Source organism: Lepidochelys kempii, chromosome 2, assembly GCF_965140265.1.
Source record: "Lepidochelys kempii isolate rLepKem1 chromosome 2, rLepKem1.hap2, whole genome shotgun sequence".
Classification (NCBI taxonomy): Eukaryota; Metazoa; Chordata; order Testudines; family Cheloniidae; genus Lepidochelys; species Lepidochelys kempii.
The window spans coordinates 146,658,085-146,680,721 of record NC_133257.1 but is presented as its reverse complement, the minus strand read 5'-3'; the positions used below and the strand labels follow the sequence as shown (position 1 = coordinate 146,680,721).

Sequence of the window (22,637 nt, the reverse complement as noted above, 5' to 3'; positions counted from 1 at the left end):
GATCATACTTGGGGTAGCTAGCCTGTTGCACCACCGCAGCTGCACTTCTATTTTTAGTGAGCTATCTCAGTCAGAGCTAATATGGATATGTCTCCTCCAACTGGAATTTACATCTTCCAGCTCCAGTGCAGATATACCCTTAATAAAATCTTAAGTTAATGTAACTAAAGTAAGATTTGGGTTTTGTGTAATGACTTCACTTTACACTTCCTTAGTGGCTATGGAATTCTACAGGAATAAATGACAGTACAGAAGATCTATAAAATTAACATTATTTTGTTCTGTAAATATTGTGATGCTAATTTAGCAATTTCATTGTCTGCCTATGTAATATCCAACTACTTATTTGCTTATAAATGCATTAGTTCATTTTGTTAATTGATCTGGAAACTGATTCCCCAAAGGACTAAGCATTTATAAAGCTTAAAAGTTCAGCTGTCTTTGACTAAAATGTGTGAAGGAAAAAGTCTGATCTCTTCTATAAAACCACATCTGTGTCAGAAACAGTTATCATGGGAATCTTAATATAATGTGGGCCTTTGCTGTGAGGAAAAAATTACAGCAAAGGATGTTAAACCTTTGGATTGGATGTTAAACCCTCAAATTGGGATATGCCATTGTTAAGAGAACGTGTAATCTTAACTCGGGCATTGCATCTGTGTAAGAAGAATTTATTTGAAGTTAATCTAGTTACACTGATGCAATTTTTCTAATATCGAAATGGCCTCTCTACTTTGTTTAAATACATTACAATAGACTTAATCATGTAGTATTTTTTAAATATAATTTAAAATACTCTTAGTCCATAGTTATCTGTTGGTCTCTGCTTTAAGAAGTTGGGTAAGAATTATTACCCTCTTTATCAATCATAATTAAACGCAACGATGTGAAGAAAACTTCCTGAGAGGTACTATGATCTAGTAAAGAAGACCTCAGAAATCCTGTGTTTTTATCTTTGTTCTGCTATAAATTTCTGTTCATTTTTGGGCAAGTCACTGAAGTCAGAATTTTTGCGATTTGGGGTACCAAAAGTTAGGCACTTACAGCCATATCTAAACACTCTAATACTCTGAATAAACAGGCTCTGCGACATAGGATTTCCTGAGTTCTAGTCCCCTTTTCAGTGACCCATCTTAATTCGGCTTCATTTCAAATCTTGTTAAGCATGGACTCTCTCCACCTTTTAGGGCAGGGGCCTTCAAACTGTAGGGGGGCACAGAGGAATGTTCGTGGGGGCAGCTGCCTCTCCAACTGTTGGCCTGGCCCCGGGCCCAGCTGTCGTCATGGCTCTGCTCTCTGCCCTTGACCCAGCCCCACGGCTCTGGCATCTGCCCCTGGCTCTCAGCCTAGCTGCGACTGCAGCCCCAGCCTTGGCAGTGCTTGGATGGGGTAAGGGTGGGTGTAGGGTAAAAAGTTTGGCAATTACTGTTATAGATGGAGTAGCTAAAGCACATACAAGTTAAGCCCAAATATTCAAACTGTTGCTTCAGATAAAGTATCTAAACCCATATTTAGATACCTAACTCAGTGGCCTGATTTTTCTCTTTCCCCCTCCCTTCTCCCCCCCATGCAAATTTGAGCACTTCTGAGAAATAGTTAAATCCTTAACTTTAGGCACTCATGTTAAAAGATTTTGGTTTGAATAACTTAATCTATGAAATGCTGAGTTACTTTCTCCACAAAAACTGTTGGATTTATTTGTAATTCAGCTGGTCTCTTACTGAGATCTAAATATAGAATAATTTTTTTAAAATATTTTTTATTTTTTTATTATGATCAGGAAGAAGAAACTGGAAGCCAAAGTGAAGAAACTGGAAGGTAATTGTCACTTTTTTATATTCAAGTTACAATATTAGTGGCTCACTTAATCTTTTTTAAACCTTTTATTAACGCAAAGTTAAAATCGAACATTAACATATGACATCACTTATTCAGGATCAGGTTAATATTTAAAGAACTTGGCTAAAATTCTCACCTGATGGTTGGGGAGCCTGCATCCTTTGACTACGTTACAAAGGGTGACCAGATTTCTAAATGCCTATCCTCCTTTTGGTTCTTCTCTCATGTCTGACGTGATGTGAAATCTTTTTCATTACAAGAACAGTTCATATTTTACTGTATCACAATTCCATAGGAGGAATCACTTTTTTTCAATAATGTGAAATACAAAGTCTAGCTGCTAACAATAAAAAAATTAATTTCATTCTGTTTAAAATGTAGACCCTTTACTAGAGTATCTAGTAAGCAGGTGTGGGGATCTCTGGGAAGCCAGCATTTTGTCATAAAATGAATCTCATAAATAACTTTCTCCCAAAATCATCAAATTCCTGTACACAGTCACGACATGTGCAAGTATATTCCCCTTTCCCTGCAAGCCCTCCATCAGAGCACAGCCCTAGTAGCAAAAATGTGATGGATATTAACTGGAGTCAAATGCCGTCTATACAGTAATTTATAAAATTTTCTTTGTTTTGTGCAAATTGAAGATACCCTTTTTCCCTTATAGAGACCCACTCATGCAGATCAGCTTCTTTGTCCAAATCCCTCTCCCATCTTTTCATCTGGATTGTTTTCTTATCAACAACTTTTTCAATCAAAATTGTGTATATCTTAGAAATTAAACATTTGTTCCGGCTTGCTCCTGGGTCAGCTCCTCAAATTTGTTTAAATGTTTAGATAGAGCTGCCTCATTCAGACTGCACAATAAAATGTTTGACTTGTAAATATTGAAACTATGGGATCTTCATATTACTCACATTATTACCCATCTTGTGGTATGATGTCAAATCAGGACCCAGGAACGGCTATCCAGTTGTGTAACAGATTAGAGATTATTTTTACTAGCATTTTTGACAATTGGAGGAATTAAATGTTAGTATCATAATGACCTGGGAGGAGGAGATAATGGTGTGGTTGAGCAACATTCAGCAAGGAAGGAACAGATTTTAGAAAAATGGATTTGATCATTGGCTGGATGTGAGGAGGGGAAGGAGTTGAAGACGACCTCCAGTTTGCAGACCTGGGTGACATGAAGGATATATTAATGTCAGTCACAATGGAGCATGAAGGTAGGAGAAAGGGTTTGGGAAGAAAGATAAGCTCTCTTTTGGCCACGTTTATTGGCTCTAAAGCTGAAACATCTTAAGGATAATAAAGTTGAGAATGAACCATAGCGTACACATCTCTAATGGAGAAGAGGCTTTTAGTTGGTGCTTTACAAAATGCAGAAATTAGACTATAACTCCAGAATCTCCTGAGGTATGTCAGGATGTCATAAATAAGTCATTACAGTCAGTATCTTTGGTTTCAGCTCTATAATTTTGATAAATCACCTTAATAAAAAAAATCTCTACAGGTCAAGTTTCAGTACAAAGACCTTTGGTATCCATGCTGAAACTGGACCATATTCAGCCTTGGTGCAAGTGAGCATGGCTCCCACTGAAGTCAAAGGGATTTGCATCTTATGTAGTAGGACTGAATTTGACCAGATTCCTTTGCAACATCAACACATTTTTATTTTTTATCTAACTTCTAATTCCCTAGCCCCTTCATTAAATAGGATAATAGGGCATGTGAAAAATATCATCACCCAGTTTGGACCTGCCTTTCCTATCTGGGGAATATGGGGCTGTATTTAAGTTCATGAGTGGTGGTTCATATTGTGATGCTTGGGTGTTGTCTTATTGTAACTTTAAATATACATCTAGTGTGTTCTAATCCTGGTAAAATACTTCAGAAGAAATCACGCATACATTGATGGATCCCAGATAAACTTTCAAAGTTTAACAAACCAAAAATGCAGTGTGTTTCTATAGGTCTGCATTCTACACTTATATTTGCTGGTTTCAGGTGCTTTGACTTGTGCATTAATAGTCTCATGCCTATGGTTCTTTTTCCTTAAATAAAGAGGCTGCAACAAAGCATATGCAAGACTTCAGACAGTTGAAGACTGAAAAGAAAGTTCTTGAAAAGGAGCTAAAGAAGGCACAGGTAGTAATTGGCAACTTTGGGGGGGAAAATCTTTCTGTAGTATTTCTAAAAAAAAAAGTAGATACAATAACTGTGAATTTCATGAATATCTCAGTTTGAGGTTTTCAACTATACTAGTATAGGAAGATCTTGAATTAGCTTGGGGATATTGAATTACAACACTTAGTATTTTAGTTGCTGTTTCAGACCCTACACAGCATTAATTAAGTTAGTGCACTTTAAATAAATATTGACCAAAGATCATTGGTCTTTTCAATGTGATTATTGTAAAATATATATGTATTGCATAGCAATTTAACGCAGTTAATTAATGTTAAACAGGAAAAACGTGATGACTTTCCCAAAGAAAAATGCAAAAAGGGTGAGTTTCCAGTTTTTGTTTGCCTTTAGATTTATAGTTGTATTTAAACTGTTACTTTCTGTATGTTATTAAACTGTATATATTCTTTTCAGTGTTAAAACATGCAGAGACGCAGAGTGCAAGAGAAGGTCCAGTAGCAAACATAGACAAAGGTACACTTCTGTTAGACTTTCTTCTGTGCAGTACAAATGGTTCAAAACATACTGTAATTCTGCAGGAATATATCTTGCTGTCTTGGCAGCAGTATTTTTAGCAGTACAGATGTTTGAAATGGATTTATAATGAATATATATTATAAAAGCAGATTTAGCTGGTATTAGGAATGAAAAGCAAAATACTTTTATGAGGGAATATACACTACTAAAGTTGATATGCAATTTATTTACATTATTTCATGTGAGAAGGTTCTAAAGACTTATTTTAAGTTGTCACTTTTTAAAACAATTTTTCACTTTTCATACGCAAACACCACTTAGCAATTACCCAAAATCCAGCCTGAAAACAACAGACTGTAAGATATCCCATCATCTCATTCCATTTTCCAGTGTCCTCAGTTCAGATCGTGAAGAGGCAAGTAAAGCAAATAAAAGAAAATATGAATCAAATCTTCGGTGGTGTTTGTCAAACTGTAACAGGCTATACCTTCCCCAAGGAGGCAAAAATCCAGGGAGAATGGACTAAAAGAAGGGAAATGAAAAATTTCATCATAATGAATCACTTCTGCCTTGCATAAAGCTAACACATCTGCTGAATATTCAGTAGACTGTTCTGTTCTTTTCTTTACCTCTCTAATTCCAAATGGAAATTGCTGAGCAAGCAAAGCAAACACCGTCCTGACTGTAACCTTCTTCCAGAATGCATTTTAACTGCTGAAGAGGGATTCCTCACTTTAAGTGAGGGTTTCCTAACTGATTGTACTTTTGCAACTCACATATGTGCTTTTTTTGAATACCAATTGTTTCAGTTTTTAAAAACTACTTAAAAATTTTTGATGAACACAAAAACAGGAGAAAAAAAGGAAACACTTCCCTTTTTTTCTGACCAGTTGTATTCCTTGTTTTAGAGCATTTGTATACAACTTTAAGTACAACAAAAATTGTTTTTTGCAAAATAAGTCTGACATTTGTTAATCAATTGCACTTAACTTCATCCTTCTGTTTCTAATTTGGTGTGTAAATGGATACTACTTAAATTCAGTTTCAGGAAGTGAGAGGGCTTTGCTGTTAATGAGAAGTTTTTTTGGAAAATAGCTGCTAAGTAGATATCTCCAAATCAGAGAACCCATAAATGACAGGTGGCAGTGGAAAATACCTAATGTACATAATATGCCTATTTATGTGATAGAGGTCATGATGAAGTGTGACACCACAGCAATTTTCAAACTTCAACAAAGCTACATGGTGGTAATCTGACACAAACTATCAAAAGTAAACTTGTTCCAGCTAGCGTAAAATGTATTGTTATGTCTCGAGTTGTGTGTTCTTCCTTACCAGTGACACTGATACAGGATACACATAGGGTGCACGGAGAAAGGGATGGAAAATGTTATACTGCTATTACATAAAACAGTGGTACACTCTCATCTGGGATGCTAAGTTCAGTTCTGGTCACTGTATCTAATAAAGGATATAGCAGAAATAGAAGGATTCAGCAACAGTGATAGAAATGCTTAGAGACACGGAAAACCTCCATATAAAGAGAGGGAAGATAGGGACAACTTATTTTATAATAGAGATCAAAATGAACGGACATCATATAAATATACTCTTGTTTTGATGAGCTCATGAATAAGGCTATGTTTCAGTCATGGGTATTTTTAGTAAAAGTCATGGACAGGTCACGGACAGTAAACAAAAAGTCATGGCCTGCGACCTGTCCATGACTTGTATTATATGTCCTTGACTAAATCTTGGGGGGGCCCTTGAGCGCCAGCAGGCGGAGGCAGTGCGCAGAGCTGTCTGGCCACATCTCTGCCTAGGAGCTGACGGAGGGGGATGTCGTCGCTTCTGGGGAGCTCTCTGAGGTAAACATGACCCTGAGCCCCCTCCCACACACAAACTCCTGCTGCTGCTGCGGGAGGGGGGCATGGTGGCCGGAGATGGCCCCAGCAGCAGCCGGTGCAGCTGGCCCAGGAGCTGCCTGAGCTGCTCGGGTGGCTCCTGGATCAGCTGCTGCAGAAGTCATAGAATCATAGAATATCAGGGTTGGAAGGGACCCCAGAAGGTCATCTAGTCCAACCCCCTGCTCGAAGCAGGACCAATTCCCAGGTAAATTATCCCAGCCAGGGCTTTGTCAAGCCTGACCTTAAAAACCTCTAAGGAAGGAGATTCTACCACCTCCCTAGGTAACGCATTCCAGTGTTTCACCACCCTCTTAGTGAAAAAGTTTTTCCTAATATCCAATCTAAACCTCCCCCACTGCAACTTGAGACCATTACTCCTCGTTCTGTCATCTGCTACCATTGAGAACAGTCTAGAGCCAACCTCTTTGGAACCCCCTTTCAGGTAGTTGAAAGCAGCTATCAAATCCCCCCTCATTCTTCTCTTCTGCAGGCTAAACAATCCCAGCTCCCTCAGCCTCTCCTCATAACTCATGTGTTCCAGTCCCCTAATCATTTTTATTGCCCTTCGCTGGACTCTCTCCAATTTATCCACATCCTTCTTGTAGTGTGGGGCCCAAAACTGGACACAGTACTCCAGATGAGGCCTCACCAATGTCGAATAGAGGGGAACGATCACGTCCCTCGATCTGCTCGCTATGCCCCTACTTATACATCCCAAAATGCCATTGGCCTTCTTGGCAACAAGGGCACACTGCTGACTCAAAGTCACGGAGGTCCTAGAAAGTCACAGAATCCGTGACCTACATGACAAACTTGCAGTCTTAATCTTGGATGGTACAGAGAAGTGGAGTAAGTGCTCCTATTTACCGTTTCACATTATACAAGAGCAAGTGGATAATCAGCAAAATTGAAAGGGAGCAAATTTAAAACTGATAAAATGGAATTTTTTTTTCATGATGTACGGTTGCCAAAGGAGCTCATCACAAGAAATCATTTGGTATGTCTACCCAATTGGAAATGTGAATCTTGGTGTGCGTGGACAGATTTCCCCTAGCTACATTAGCTTGGTTGCTAAAAATAGCAATATGAACATTACAGCAGACTTGGGAGTTAGTCAGGCTTGGACTTGGGTGTTTAGCCTGAACTGCTGCCCTTGTTGAAATGTCCACGCTACTATCTTTAGTGTGCTAGCATGAGTCTCTCTGCCTGTGCTAGTGGATCACCTCCCAGCCTCAGTGTAGATATAGCCAATGAGGCCAAGAGTTTATGAAGATGCCAAAAATGGCTGGAGATATATATATATGTATATATATATATGTGTGTGTGTATGTATATATATATGTATATCTAAGTACATATAACAAGTATCCAAAATTTCATTAGTAATGTGTTTATAAAAAAAAAAAAGTCGTGAGAGACAAACCTTTGTACTTCAGGCTGTAAACTAACCTGTGAAGGAGTTATGAAGAAACTTGCTCTATTAACAGATTCTTCTATAATTTCACACTTCAGAGATTCTTGCACTTTCCCTGAAGCAACTGCTATTGACCTACAGAATTAGGTAGACCATTGGTCTGATCCTGTGCACCTGTACATGTGTTCATAAGGTTGTTAGCGTTCTCTTCATTTTTTGCTTTTCTTTTTAGTGCTGCTATAATTGTATTTTCATTATTTAACCATTTCAGTTTACACCCCTCTGAAAGTTAACACTCAGAGTATCGATCTGCCTGCATTTACTTAATTTCATGTGCTTTGTAGTGCCTTTTAAATAAGTTTTGTCTTAATATTGCAACAGGAAATGGCATGTAGGTAATTTTTAATTTACTAAAAACCTCCATTAATTTTAAGTTGATTGAATCTGCTCCCAAATTTCTTGTTTCATTTCTATCTCTCCTGAATTTACTGAGCTCTGTAGGAGGAGAGAAAGTCATGGCTGGCACAGTGCATGGGGAGGTGCAGGCCAGGGGCTTAGAGACCAGAGAGCCCTGCACCTGCCTGCCTTAGAAGCTCAGTATGGAGAGCATTTTTCTTAGAGTCTCAAGGCTCTCTGTGGGGAGGAGCAAGCAGTGGACTGGGGCATGGGCTTCTCATGAACCACAGCCTCTCTACCCCCTGTGAATCCTACATGCAGCAGTATATAACTTCGGTTCATCTATACCATTCTTGCACTAAGTTTTAAGCCACTGACAGAGTGAGGACAACCTGCTGCATAATTCAGATCTGATCTACTGCTTAGGATATTGGGCCTTGATTGTAGCTAAGCAAATGTGCATGAAAACATACAATTATTGTATTTTCTCCAAGTTCCTACCCATGAGAAGAACCTGCGTGAAGGACCGTTAACTCCTGGATTGGGTATCTAGGATATATTTCCCCAGATAAAATGGTTGCTTTACATTTTTTATACTTTTAGTTAATATATAATACTAGATTTTAGTATTCTCTATTTTACTGTATTCATACATGTATGCTTGCTTAGAACAAAAGTGATATGACAAATTCCCAAACTTAAAAAGCTATTTAATTGTAAAGTATTTATTTTTAACAGGAAAAATAAAGCTGCTGTTGGAGGAGCTCTGGATGTGCATTGACAGCACAACAGGAAAAACACAGAACCACGAACATGATTATATCTTGGGTGAGATGGAGCACAAAAAGTCTTGGAATGCTGTTGAAACTTTCTTCTTCTTTTTTTTTAAATCTTTCTCATTGAGAACAAATTGTATTAATGACTGTTTTTTTTCCTCAGCAGCTTCTGTTCAGGGTCACTCAAGGATGCCTGAAAAAACAGGCAACTTATTTACAGAAGGTATGTTGCAATAGGTTTTTAATGTATTTGCTATAAAAATAAATGCACTAATTCAGGCTAAATGCTATTGTATTATCTCAGAACATTACAAATTTAACTATTTGAAAAGTGTTATGCTAGGTCTTAAGTGCTTGTCTACACTGGCAAGTTTTTTTGATGAAACTAATGTCGCCAAGGAAAAATCGACAAAAGCAAAGGCGCCAAAGTGTGTGTACGTTTGCTCCCTCTGTCAACAGATCGTGTCTGCATTTGGGGTGGCAGCAAGAGCAATGGACTGTGGGTATGTATCCCGCAGTGCCTGGCAACACCATCTGTCTCTTGGTGTTGTGGGAATGCGGAAATGGAGCGTGGCGCATCCTGGGATGTGCAAAATGTACCATCATACACCGCTTTGTGTCCCACCCCTCCAAAGGTCTCGGGCTTCCTTTTGCGACATTTTTCCAACTGTCATTCTTTTGTAGTGCACGCCAGCATCTGCAGTGAGAGAGGATGGATCCCGCGCTTCTCTCCTATGCGCTGTTAGTTGTCATGAGGACATTGTGCATGGCAGCACAGTTACTTGCATAGTTAGTCACTGTTAGCAGAGGGTGAATTGCAGGCACCCGAGTGTGATATGGACGGCAGCAACTTAGCAGTGCTTTGTGCATTCACAGAGCAGCTGCGTACGGTAGACCAGGGGTGGCCAACCTGTGGCTCCAGAGCCGCATGCGGCTCTTCAGAAGTTAATATGTGGCTCCTTGCATAGGTGCCGACTCTGGGGCTGGAGCTACAGGTGCTAATTTTCCAATGTACCAGTAGTGCTAACTGCTCAACCCCTGGCTCTGCCCCAGGTCCTGACCCCACTCCACCCCTTCTCCAGAGCCTGCCATGCCCTTGCTCCTCCCCCTTCCCCCAAGAGCCTCCTGCACCTTGTGAAACAGCTATGATTGGGGAGGGAGAGGGAGGCGCTGATTGGTGGGGCTGCCAGCGGGCAGGAGGCACTGGGGGCGGAATGGGGAGAGCTGATGGGGAGACGGCTGATATGTTGTTGTGGTTCTTTGGCAATGTACATTGGTAAATTCTGGCTCCTTCTCAGGCTCAGGTTGCCCACCCGTGCGGTAGACCATCGCTTTTGGGCTAGGGAACTAGCACTGATTGATGGGCTTGCATTGTCCTTGGATACAGAACTTTAGGATGCGTAAAGCAACCTTCATGGAGCTATGTGCTGAGCTGGCCCCCGACCTGTGGCGCAAGGACACCAGATTGAGAGCTGCCCTTCTGGTAGAGAAGTGTGTTGCAATCGCTGTGTGGAAGCTGGCGAATCCAGACAGCTACCTGTCAGTTACAAATCAAAGTGGATGGGAACCTCGGAGGCAGTGACCATGAGATGGTCAAGTTCAGGATCCTGACACAAGGAAGAAAGGAGAGCAGCAGAATACGGACCCTGGATTTCAGAAAAGCAGACTTTGACTCCCTCAGGGAACTGATGGGCAGGATCCCCTGGGAGAGTAACATGAGGGGGGAAAGGAGTCCAGGAGAGCTGGCTGTATTTTAAAGAATCCTTATTGAGGTTGCGGGAACAAACCATCCTGATGCGAAGAAAAAATTAGTAAATATGGCAAGCGACCAGCTTGGCTTAACAGTGAAATCCTTGCTGATCTTAAACACAAAAAAGAAGCTTACAGGAAGTGGAAGATTGGACAAATGACCAGGGAGGACTATAAAAATACTCAGGCATGAAGGAGTGAAATCAGGAAGGCCAAATCACACTTGGAGTTGCAGCTAGCAAGGGATGTTAAGAGTAACAAGAAGGGTTTCTACAGGTATGTTAGCAATAAGAAGGTGGTCAAGGAAAGGGTGGGCCCCTTACTGAATGAGGGAGGCAACCTAGTGACAGAGGATGTGGAAAAAGCTAATGTACTCAATGCTTTTCTTTGCCTCTGTCTTCACGAACAAGGTCAGTTCCCAAACTACTGCACTGGGCTGCACAGTATGGGGAGGAGGTGACCAGCCCCCTGTGAAGAAAGAAGTGGTTCAGGACTATTTTGAAAAGCTGGACGAGCACCAGTCCGTGGGGCCGGATGCGCTGCATCCGAGAGTGCTAAAGGAGTTGGCGGATGTGATTGCAGAGCCATTGGCCATTATCTTTGAAAACTCATGGCAATCGGGGGAAGTCCCGGATGTAGGGCCCATCTTTAAAAAAAGGGAAGGAGGAGGATCCAGGGAACTACAGGCCAGTCAGCCTCACCTCAGACCCTGGAAAAATCATGGAGCAGGTTCTCAAGGAATCAATCTTGAAGCACTTATAGGAGAGGAAAGTGATCAGGAACAGTCAGCATGGATTCACCAAGGGCAAGTCATGCCTGACTAATCTAATTGCCTTCTATGAAGAGGTAACTGGCTCTGTGGATGAGGGGGAAAGCAGTGGACATGTTATTCCTTGACTTTAGGAAAGCTTTTGATATGGTCTCCCACAGTATTCTTGCCAGTAAGTTAAAGAAGTATGGGCTGGATGAATGGACCCTAAGGTGGATAGAAAGCTGGCTAGATCATCGAGCTCAATGGGTAGTGATCAATGGCTCCATGTCTATGAATGTCACGGGTAGTAAGAGAGAACTGAGAGGTGGGCATGCTTGCTCCGTATCATATGCCCTGGGATGGGAAGATACGAGAGCATGCAGGCATGCAGTTCTGTTCAAAATATTCTGATTTCATGTGCAAGATGTTGCACTACCAGTGGGATCTATGTACAAAACATCTCAAAGAACCACAGATACTGAGAGTTATGTAACTTTTTTCTTTTCCGTTCTATCTGGTACATTAGCTTTTTGTGTCCTTGGAGATGGCAGTCAGAATGTGAAATGAGAACTGTGATGTTAAAGACCACTTCCACTTCTTGTTTTGTCTAAATCTTGCATTTTGAGTTCTTGAGGACAAGTTCTGCCTTTGTTTTTTCTGTACAGTGCCTGGTACAATGGTGTCTTGATCCTTGGAGTCCTTAAGCACTTATATTATGAAATAATAAACTATAACATCACAGCATTGCTTTGTGTGTCAGTTAAGATTGGGTCTATGCTTAACACACCATGCAGTCTAAAAAGCAAGGGAATGAAAAGTTAAGGCAACAAGCAGTTCTCTACCCAGAGAGACATTTCACCAATCGCCATACACCACAGAGAATGAACTGTAATTTTGCCCCAGTAGGGATGCCAGCCTTCTGTCACCCTCTTCCCTAAATTACACTGTCCCCACCGCCACAAACAGTTTAAACTTCTGTCCCTTCTGCACGCTTTTCTCTGAAACGACACACACCTAGGTGTGGGAAAGTATTTGCTGGAAGGCTGGAGTCTGTGCTGGCACATATGTTTGCAGAATCTCGGGCCTATGCCAGTAAAGACACTATACTACACATTGTTCTAATATAAAATTATGAAAATTATGAGATGCTGCATGTGTATCTAGGGTTATAGAAATATACGTGAAATACTACATTATATAGTTCTAGTGCATATATGGCAAATAGACATAGTTAAGGTTGTTCAAGCAGTTTTGATTTTTTGGCCTTTCCTGACTCGAGTTCTTAACTGTACATCCTTAATATTCCCAATATCTTTTTGACATGATAACGTATAATTATATTTGAGAATATATGAAGGTCTTCATTTTAATCCTAGTTCATGAACAATGTTTTTGAAAATGAAATTTGTTGGTGCTTCTTCCAGTTATCTTTGAAAATATTTAGAAAATCGTGATCAAAATATGTTTAATCATAAAATAGTATTAACTTGATTAAAACAGAACGAAAAATACAAGAACTGGTTATATTTTTGTCTTTTGTAGAAGTTGCACAAACCCACCAAAAATTCAGGAAATCAGACAGCAAAATGCTTCACCCTCATTCTTCACCGGAAACCACTGAAAAACAAAGTTCCTTAACAACTTTGCAGATAAAAGTAGACAAGGAGCCTTCTGGAAGTGATCAATTTGAGAGCAAGACCACTGAAGAACGTCTTCAGGACTATAATGGTGACAGTGCTTTTTATGAGGACAAAACTATAGAGGTGGTTGTACAGACAGACTTAACAGACAGTAGCTCAGAGTCCCCTGATCAGGAACAAGAACAGCTTAGTGGAAAATTGCTGGATATTTTGAACTGGGCCAGGCCTCTCCCGCCTCTTCTATCGCCAGTATGTTTTTCACCACTGGCTACGCAGGTGAGTTATAGTAAGACTGAATTGGCAAAAGCTCAGCTTCTCTAGTACTGCAAAAATAATTAAAGCGATTTGATAGGCTTGTCTAAAGTATTAGTGTTTGTCTAATTTCAAACACTTTACAGGGACTTTGTCACAATGTTTAGATCCAAATTTAGTTAATATTTGCTGAGTTTAAAATTCTCTCTCTCTCCACAAAATAGTGTGACACATCTCTTGTAATGCAATAAGCGTGAATGACTAAAATAGTGGCATGACAATCAATAAATATACAGTACTATATACATTACAATCAGAATGTAAGTAACGAGTGTGGAGGTGACTTTTGAGTCAGTAAAGTCCCCTGCATCCAGTACTTCTCATGGACTTGGAAATTTTTTAGTTTGCTATAACTGCTTCATTAGGCACTGTTGCCTGTTTAGCAAGGTTACCATTGGAAATCTGAATTTGAGAGCAAAACTCTCAAACTTGAGTGCCTAGAGATGTACTTGTTTGATTTTAAGAACCTAACTTCAGGCACCAAGCATTGAAAAGTTGGCCGACAGTAACTTCAGCCTCCTTGTTTTATTGGTGCCTGATGTAGTCCTTTCTCCTTTCCTTTCTGTGTTACTCATTATTCCACAGTTTGCTCTAAGATATCAACTGGTGAAAAGGTAGACACTGAGTTGTTCTTTTGCCATAAGTGTCCCCTCTAGGCCATTATTAGAGAACATTGATAGAGAGACTTGTAATTCTGCTGTCCAAGCTGTACCTGTTTAAGTGGTTACATTGCATAAGTTCCCAGTGCTTGCCAGTACATTCACTGAAAAAAATATTATAGCCATAGAATTATACTGAATTTGAAAAACTGCAGTTTGAAAAACTGTCCTTTTTGTATCTTTTAATTGAAGGATACTCTGTTTGGAGAGTCCACTGATTCCAGTGATGAAGAAATTGATCATAATGCTCACATTGTGGAAAGTATTTTAGAAGAAGGCAAAGCAGAGTCACAGAGTAACTGTAGCTTTGTCAGTATGAAAGAAAGCAATGAACATGAGAAATCACATGAACCTCATGACAGAGAAATCTCAACTAAAGTGAGAGAGAATGAAGAGATACCAATTTATATAGACACTTTCACAGCAAAATTAAGATACGTTAAGAAGAAAGATGCTGAAGCAAAGCAAACTGAGATGACTGTTTCAAGTATGAACACGTTGGCCAATGAAGAACATTTCGAAGAGGACTCTGAGAATATAGGGCCTGCAAAGATAGACATAACACTGAAGGTAGCAACTCCTAAACTGGAAGCCATCAATGAGAAGGAAGTCCATACTGACGAGATACAAAATGAAGATAAAACCTCTTCAGCTATGTCATCTAACTTCCAATACTTGCAAGAAAAATCTAATGAACTAGTACAAACAGAGAAGACTACAGTTATAAATTTAAATACTACAGCCAATTCTGAACCTATGAAAGAAGGGTGTAGTGAATTAATGGAAACAGAGGAAGCTGAATTACCAGGAAAAGTAGAAACGCCAAAACCAGCATCCACTCTCAGAGGTGATGCTCACTTGCAAACTGAGGAACCCATTTTTGCAACTGAAAGTGTTTTGGTAACCCCTGAGAATTTTGAGGAAGAGCCTAGTGAAGTGATGAGGAATGAAGAAATGGAAAATGAATCCAGCGACATACAAACAAAATCTAATGTGATAAAAACAACACCCTGCATAGAAGAGCACATTGAAAAAGTAACCAAGGAGGAGAGAATAATAGCTACAATAACCACAAAAGGATTCTGTGTAGAGACAAGTAGTGAACCAAGTCATAATGAAGAGGAAGATGTGAGATCTAGTTTCAGACATTTGAAATTCCTTTCTGGAGCAGAGCATGATAATGAATTGATGTGTCAATGTAATGGTGCAAGAACATTTCTGCAAACTGAAATAGACACTAAAGCTAAAGATATCTCCACTAAATCACAATGCTCTGAAGAAAAAATCAGCAATGAAGAGACACTGGATAAACAGTTTGAGCATATAAAACAACATGGAGTAAATGAAGAGGGTGGACTGGAAAAAAATAATGCTTTTAGACATGACTCATTTATACTTGCCACTGAAAGAAGCAGAGATTCATTATATATGGATAGGGAAAACCATACTGCAGAGGTATGCAGAACTGCTTGCTCAGTGTCTGCAGAAGATGGAGATGGGGAACTGCTCAGAACTGGAGAGCAGTGTGTTGAGGTCAATATAACTCAGCCTGAACAAAATATTTTCTCTGGTAGTTCAGTAAACAAGGAATATTTTCTAGAAGCATATACATTTGCTAAATCACTCCATGTTACGGAAGTTGGAGAATTACAAGATGCAACGGAGGAAAGGTGTCTACAAGCTAAACTAGACCATGAACAAAAAGATGCTAATAACCTATTGCAAAAGAAACCAGATTTTGAAACTACGCTTATGTCACGAAATCCAGCATCTGGTATAAATGGAGAAAATGATCCATTAGAACCTGAAGAAATAGTTCGAACTAATCGTGTATTACTTGCACCAGAGTATGTCACAGAAAGAACTAGTGAAATGAGGCAGGCTAAAAATACATACATTGTATCGGAACAGAGGTCTTCCAAATTTCAAAATTTTATAAGAGTATTTGAATCTCAGGAGATTGAAATGGAACATTTGAAACTTAGAGAGAGAAGCAGTGATCCATTAGAAACTGAGAAAATAGATACTGTGAAGTCTGTCATAACGGAAAGTGAACACCCTTCTTGGGCACAGTTTTTGAAACCTCTGGATTCATGTTCAGTAACTGAAAATTCTCAGTGTGAGGAAATAGAGAAATTAAATGACAAACCATTTGAGAGCATGGTGATTCAGAACTGTAACAGTTCACCTGATCTGGAAGAGAATAGTGTGGAGGAAGTAGAGATGAGAAACCAGATTCCAGATGTCTCAGACCAGGTTGTCTCAGAAAAGGATTTTATTGGAAAACCAGCTTTACCCATAAAAGATGTCTTGCAGACTGGAAGTATAGATAGTAAAAAAATTAACTCACCTGTCACAGCAACTTTGGAGAGCACAGCAGCGTTCATTGATTTTACTGCTTTCAGTTTTCAGGTGTGTGGTGAACCTTTCAAACAGAATTGTCAAGCGTTTGACGCTAATAATGAAGAAGATTCTATTACAGCACTTAGTACTGCTTCATCCCTAACTAGAAGAAATGAAAACTGTAATGATCATGATATTCAAAGTATGCCTAATTATTCTGTAGGTAATTTGGTGAAGAGCAAGACAATACATAATGATAAAGAAAAGATCAAGCCACTTGATTGTCCCAGTAATAAATATGAGAATAAAAGTAGAACAGAAATTGAAAATGAAAAGGAGCAGCCAAATGCCAAAGAACCACAAAATACGTTGGTAAATATACAGATCTTCGATAAGAGTTCTGTTGACAGGGGTACACATGTGGAAAAGGAAGCTAGTCTAGTTTTTGAAGAAGCAGAATGTGAAACATGTAGCCTGAAGGAAATTGGCACAACTCTTTCTGTAATAAAAGAAACTTCACCTCAGAGAGTGGAGCCTCTTTGGTCTTCTGAAGGTCAGGTCCGATCTATAGAATACAGGCTTGATGAAACCATTAAGAACAATGACAAAGAATTGAACATCGTTAAGCTATTTGGAGAGACAAATGGGAACAAATCTTCTAAAAGTACTTTTGAGGTTCCAAAGGAGACAAATGAATCTGAAGAGGAAGACTTTCCTTATAGAAAGGTCAAGTATACAAAAGAGCATGAACGTTTTTTAGTGTCCAGTGAGAAATTGAGAACTTTCAGGATTTACTCAGTGGATGTGCCAGTAATTCACACAGCTGTTGATGAAAATGACCAAATGTGTGAATTCCCTCCTTCAGTGTTCTCAGATGCACTAGCAGATATGCCTATGCCTTGTATAACTCACCATTCTCCAAGTATTGTGAAGAAGCAGTCATGTTTAACAGAAAAGGTTTATCCTAAAGGCAAACTTTTCTCAGCACATGGAATTGTATTCCATAATAATGAAAATAATGAGAGAGCATCTGAACATAGAGAAAATTCTAAAACAGTTGGGTCAGCATCTGGCAATGAGAATAGCTTGATAAAATTAGAAGAATCGTCTACATCTGCTGAGGTATCGGAAAAGATCCCCACAAAACAAACTATTTCAGAAATTAATTTATCACACTATATGTTAGCCAAGTGCTCAGAAATCTACAAACCTGTTACAAAAAATAGTAAATTAGACACACATCTGTCTGGCAATTTCTTACAAATAAATGGTAATGAAAAACTTGCATCAAATATGGAACAAAGTGTGTCATGTGATGCTGGCATAGAAGGGTCTAAATCACATACAGTGTTTTGTGAAGAATTAAATGATAAACAAAAAGAAACTTATGTTGCTTTTGCCTCAGCAGATATCGACACAAATATTATTCAAGATGGCTGTCAGTCTTGTTTTGATGACCGTTACAGTGATGTTTTTCTTAAGGAGACACATTTTCAAAGAAAAGGTAGAAAGTTTTTGACAGAATTCGATCAGCATCCAACCGTGTCCGATGAAATATCTGACCCTAGACCCGTCAATGAAACCTCTAAATCACAAAAAGCAATATTTGAAAACACCCACATTGTGGACTCAGAGTCATCTCTAGATCTTATATCCAAAACCAACAGTAGATTGAAGTGGGAAGTCCAGGAACCATCAGATGTCTTAAATGCTTCAGCCAAGACATCAATCCAAGCAGGCCAGGGCAGACTAACACAGAGATTACTTCAAGGTAAAGGAAAAAGAAAAACTCAGCAGGTCCAACTAACCCAGCCAGTTCTAGCCAATGCTGATACTTCTACACCAACCAAACGTTCATCTGAGACCATCAATAAAATTAGACAAGAGATGGGTCCACCTTTACCTCCCCTGCTCCCACCTCTAATAACTACCCCTCCAAGAACTGTGCTTCCTGTTTCTCCGATAATGTCTTCATCTAGCCGGTCCTCTCTGCCATCTCCTCTTGATGGTCTTATTTCCCCTCTAAGAGTAACTCCATTTCCTCCACTAATGTCTCCTTTGTCAGATGCTCCAAAGTACAAATCTCCCCCTATATTTTCCACTTCATCTCCCTCAGAGACAGCAGTTGGTCGAAGAATCCTGTCCTCACCTTTGCAATTTTGTGCTGCCACACCAAAGCATGCACTTCCCGTGCCAGGAAGATTTCCTCCATCTGCAGCTGGTAGTTCTGCTTTAGATGCTCCTCAGGAGAACTCTGTGAAAATCTTGGACACTATGTATCCAGAGCTATCACCAAGAGCAAGAACACTCAACATTCTCAAAGGTAACATTCAGCCCACCGGGCATGCCCCTTCAGAATACAAGAATGTACCAGGGCCAGTGAGTCAGTTCAGTGGGTTCAAAGCAATTTCTTCTACATCCACTGCTTTTGTTAAAACAGGGAGTAATTCAGAATCTCACAGTAATAAAGATCAAAAAGATTCAGGGAGTCAGAGTCATGTTGGAAAAAGGATATTGTCAGCCTCTATGCCAAGAAGTGCAAAGCGGCTGAGGCTAGACAGTGAATTGCCACAATTGGAGACCAAGGAAGATGTTGCAATCAAAGCTATAGGAGACTTTAATATTGAAGTACTGAGTGCTGCAGGTAAAACTGTCTCACTCAGCAATTGTGAAATTAGGCAATTAGCAGGCAACTGCAATTCAGAATTGCCTTCACCAGTAGAGAATATTATTGATCCTGTGACTTTGGCACTGAAGAAAATTGCTGAATCCTGTTTTGACCTGTTACCTGTTATTTGGAGTCATGTGTACGTGGGAAATATTTCGAAGGTCCCGGTAATGAGAGATGAAGAGAAAGAAGTTGTCTATGAATTTGGTATCGCAAACAAGGTACATAGTGTAATTCTGAATTTCATATTTTAATAATCCCCTTTGTCCAAATAGAATACAAATGTGTAATAAATTAGACTAAATTAGCAGACAGGCCAGTTGTAATGCAGATATTTATACTGTCAAAATGATCATAGCAAAAGGCTGCAAACTTTTGAAGGTATTGCCTGGGTTTGGTTAGTCTAAAATATCCCAAAACTTGCCTACCCAATTTTCACTGTTCATCTAGGGGTTTCTCCACTTATGTGCCAGTCCTATTTAATAGGATGTTACTGTAAGTCTGTGTTATCTCATAACTTGAACATTTTTATTTTCATTTTATTTAAAGGGCAATGAAAAGTCACATTATTCCTTCTGGTTTGCCTCTGGTTTATTATACTTTTTTGGTAGGTCTGGCCTCACCTTGGGTACTAGTATTTTTATCTTTTTAAATTTGTTGCAAGTTTCACCATGTGCCTTTTTAGTACAATTACCAAGAGCATTTCTTTCAAGGACAATGTCACAACTGTTTACTCAGCATACACCCAAAATAATACTTGTGAAGTTCTATCAACTGTACTGTGGATAATGAATGTTAGTAAAAATCGCTTTTGTGTGTTACAGCATTTAGCAGAGTCACTGCTGCATGCTATTCTCAATAAACTGAAGACTCAGAAGATGTCTTTGAACCACAATTTTACTCAGGCTTTATGTAGAGTATACGTAGGAATCTGTCGGCAGTTGGGAGATTTGGAAAGAGCTCGCCTCTTCTGCTACAGCTTACTTAAGGAAGGTATGGTGTGACATAGCCATTTTGTGTTTGTATGCTTTTTCTTTCTAGATTGTTTTCATCACATGCTTCATAGATATTAAACTCCAACGAAAGCTGTTTAAGCAAACAATCCCAAAACACATTGTAGTTCTAAGAACTTGAAGGTGAATATCAAAAATTAAAATTGTCTGCATTGATTTTTCAGTGTTCAAGTTTAGAGAAATGCAGAATAAACCGTGTAAATAGCAACAAATTATTTAAATTTTTATTTAAATCTAAATAAATCATAGCAAAACGTTTGTTTGCAACATATGATTGCTTAACATTCTGTTTTAAACACTGTTAGAATCCCTGTCCTACTTGGTACATTTATCTCATGGGAATCACAAAGGGGACTTGCTGAGAGTTCTAATCTTGTTCTCTTGGAGCACCAGGATTTTCTTAACCCTGTAGCCTGCTTTTGCATTGGCCTTCTTCCTGCAATCTTGTCTGATTCTCAAGAAACTTTCTAACCTTCACTGCTGTCTTGTTGAGAACAAACATAGCACTTGCTTGCGGTGATGAGATATTTCAGTAGAGTTCACTGGAGAATCAGAATGATCATGAAGATAATTTCTTCATGTTCACCAGTATCCGCTTCCTTCCATCCATGTGTGCATGTATTTCTTTCCCTCTGTCCATGGCTATGGAGCTCGTAGTTAAAATTCTTCATATATGGTTTATGCATGATGAACATAAATGCTGCTAATGTCTTTAACATATGAAGAAATCCTTCACTAACAGGGTACAGTACACTGTTAACAGACAAGGTCACATTCAGCATACTGTATTGATACCAAGTTCTTCTTCGGGTGATTGTCCACATAGAGTCTGCTCACTGAGTATGCACATTTTGTATGCAAGATTGGACACTTTTGGCCATGAGAGTTAGTCACTGGTATGCCAGATTAGGTAGGTATCTCCAGTATCAACCTCTCCTCCACTGGCTGTAAAATGAAAGTTTATTCCTTTGCTGGGTATAGTAGGGACTCATCTACCACCTGTCCACCTTTCCCTCCATGGGTAACACAGTGGGAGTCAGGAAAGGAGTCGAGAGGATTCCATGAGAGGCAGAAAAAAAGACTTGCTCCTCATAAGGAGCACCCCTCCTGACACCTGTCCCCCACCAAGTGTCCCCTACTTCAGTTTTTCTACCTTTAGCAGCCATGGCCCTATTGGACATCCAGAGTGTACAGCCATACTCCAGAAAGGCTGCATCACCCTCTGTTTCTTGGGCTAGTTCATTCTCCCCTGAAGAGACGAATTAAATCACCTCAGATAAACTAGCTGGTGCAGTCTTGGATACTGTAGAGGCGAGAAAAAGATAATGAAGAAGAGCATCAACTGTGAGAAGAGCTGATCCCTGCTGCTATCATCTCATTCTTCCCAGATGAGGAAGTGAATCTTTCTATAGCTGCATTGGTGGATGAATTCAAGGTGTTGAAGGAGCTCATGAAACACATGGTGGAGACCTTGGATATACAGTTGGAGAGGTAGCCCAAGAGAAATAACGAACTCTTGCACATCATTCATGCTTCTACACCAGAGGGATCACCATGCCCATAAATGAGGAACTACTGCATCTACAGTGGCTGCTTCAAAATGAGTTGACAGGAGGCATCAGGTGTCTGTAAGGGGTTTGAATATATTTACACCCATCTGGGACTAGGTTCACTTGTAGTAGCAGCTAGTCAGGAGAGATTCAAACTTAAATCTACTCAGAAGGACACACAAGAAATTGGATCTCTTGAGTTTTAAGGTGTACTTGCCAGCTAGCCTCCAGATGAGGGTGATTAATTACCAGTCTTGCTCTCCAAATACGACTATTTTTATTTCAGTTTGTAGACAGTCTCACAAAGGAATAAGACAACACTTATGATGTGCGGCTTAAGGAACTCAACCAAAGGCAGAAAAAGTTGAGAGGTGACCTGGTTACTGGTTATAGGTACTTATAAATAGAAAAATATCTGATATTGCAGGAAGGGGGTTCAACCTTGCTGCCAAAGGTATAACAAGATTCAGTGGTTGGAAGTTGAACCTTGAAATAAGATATGGTTTTGCAGCCGTTAGAGTAATTAACAATTATCAGAGGCTAGTGGTGGGACTCACCTTCACTTAGTCTTTAAAGTGATGTTAGATATCATTCTAAAGAATAAGAGATAATCCAGTTTGTGGGAGAAATTCTGTAGTCTTTGTGTGCGGGGGTCAGAATGGATGGTTGTGTTGACCATAACGCAAGAATTGGGGGTCATGCAATGGAATTAATAGGCAGCCAGTTTAAAACAAACCTAAGGGAGTATTTCTTCACACAGTTCAGAGTCAACCTGTGGAACTCCTTGCCAGAGGATTTTGTGAAGGCCAGAGGTATTACTAGATTCAAAAATGAAACCCCACACAAAAGGGGAAACAATGCAACTAACTAGACAGTGTCAACTGCACAAAATAAACTGAAATATCTTTGTCAGATCTCATACTCTTGGGTTTATCTTTAACAATATGGCAAAA

At 39.5% G+C, this 22,637-nt stretch overlaps 1 protein-coding gene across 7 annotated transcripts in view; it reads left to right on the top strand.

Moving 5' to 3' along the window:
* The window catches only part of ICE1 (interactor of little elongation complex ELL subunit 1), a 78,748-nt gene that overhangs the window by 15,377 nt on the left and 40,734 nt on the right, over positions 1 to 22,637 (top strand). For 5 of the 7 annotated variants that reach the window (XM_073332421.1, XM_073332419.1, XM_073332425.1 and 2 more), the window contains 9 exons: positions 1,781 to 1,818; positions 3,908 to 3,990; positions 4,312 to 4,351; positions 4,444 to 4,503; positions 8,962 to 9,051; positions 9,163 to 9,222; positions 13,042 to 13,415; positions 14,303 to 19,342; positions 19,946 to 20,114. In XM_073332421.1, the coding sequence (XP_073188522.1) occupies positions 1,781 to 1,818; positions 3,908 to 3,990; positions 4,312 to 4,351; positions 4,444 to 4,503; positions 8,962 to 9,051; positions 9,163 to 9,222; positions 13,042 to 13,415; positions 14,303 to 19,342; positions 19,946 to 20,114 (5,954 nt within the window). Of the gene's footprint in view, positions 1 to 1,780; positions 1,819 to 3,907; positions 3,991 to 4,311; positions 4,352 to 4,443; positions 4,504 to 8,961; positions 9,052 to 9,162; positions 9,223 to 13,041; positions 13,416 to 14,302; positions 19,343 to 19,945; positions 20,115 to 22,637 lie in introns of those variants that run through there. The other 2 variants (XM_073332420.1, XM_073332426.1) reach the window with 2 other exon arrangements.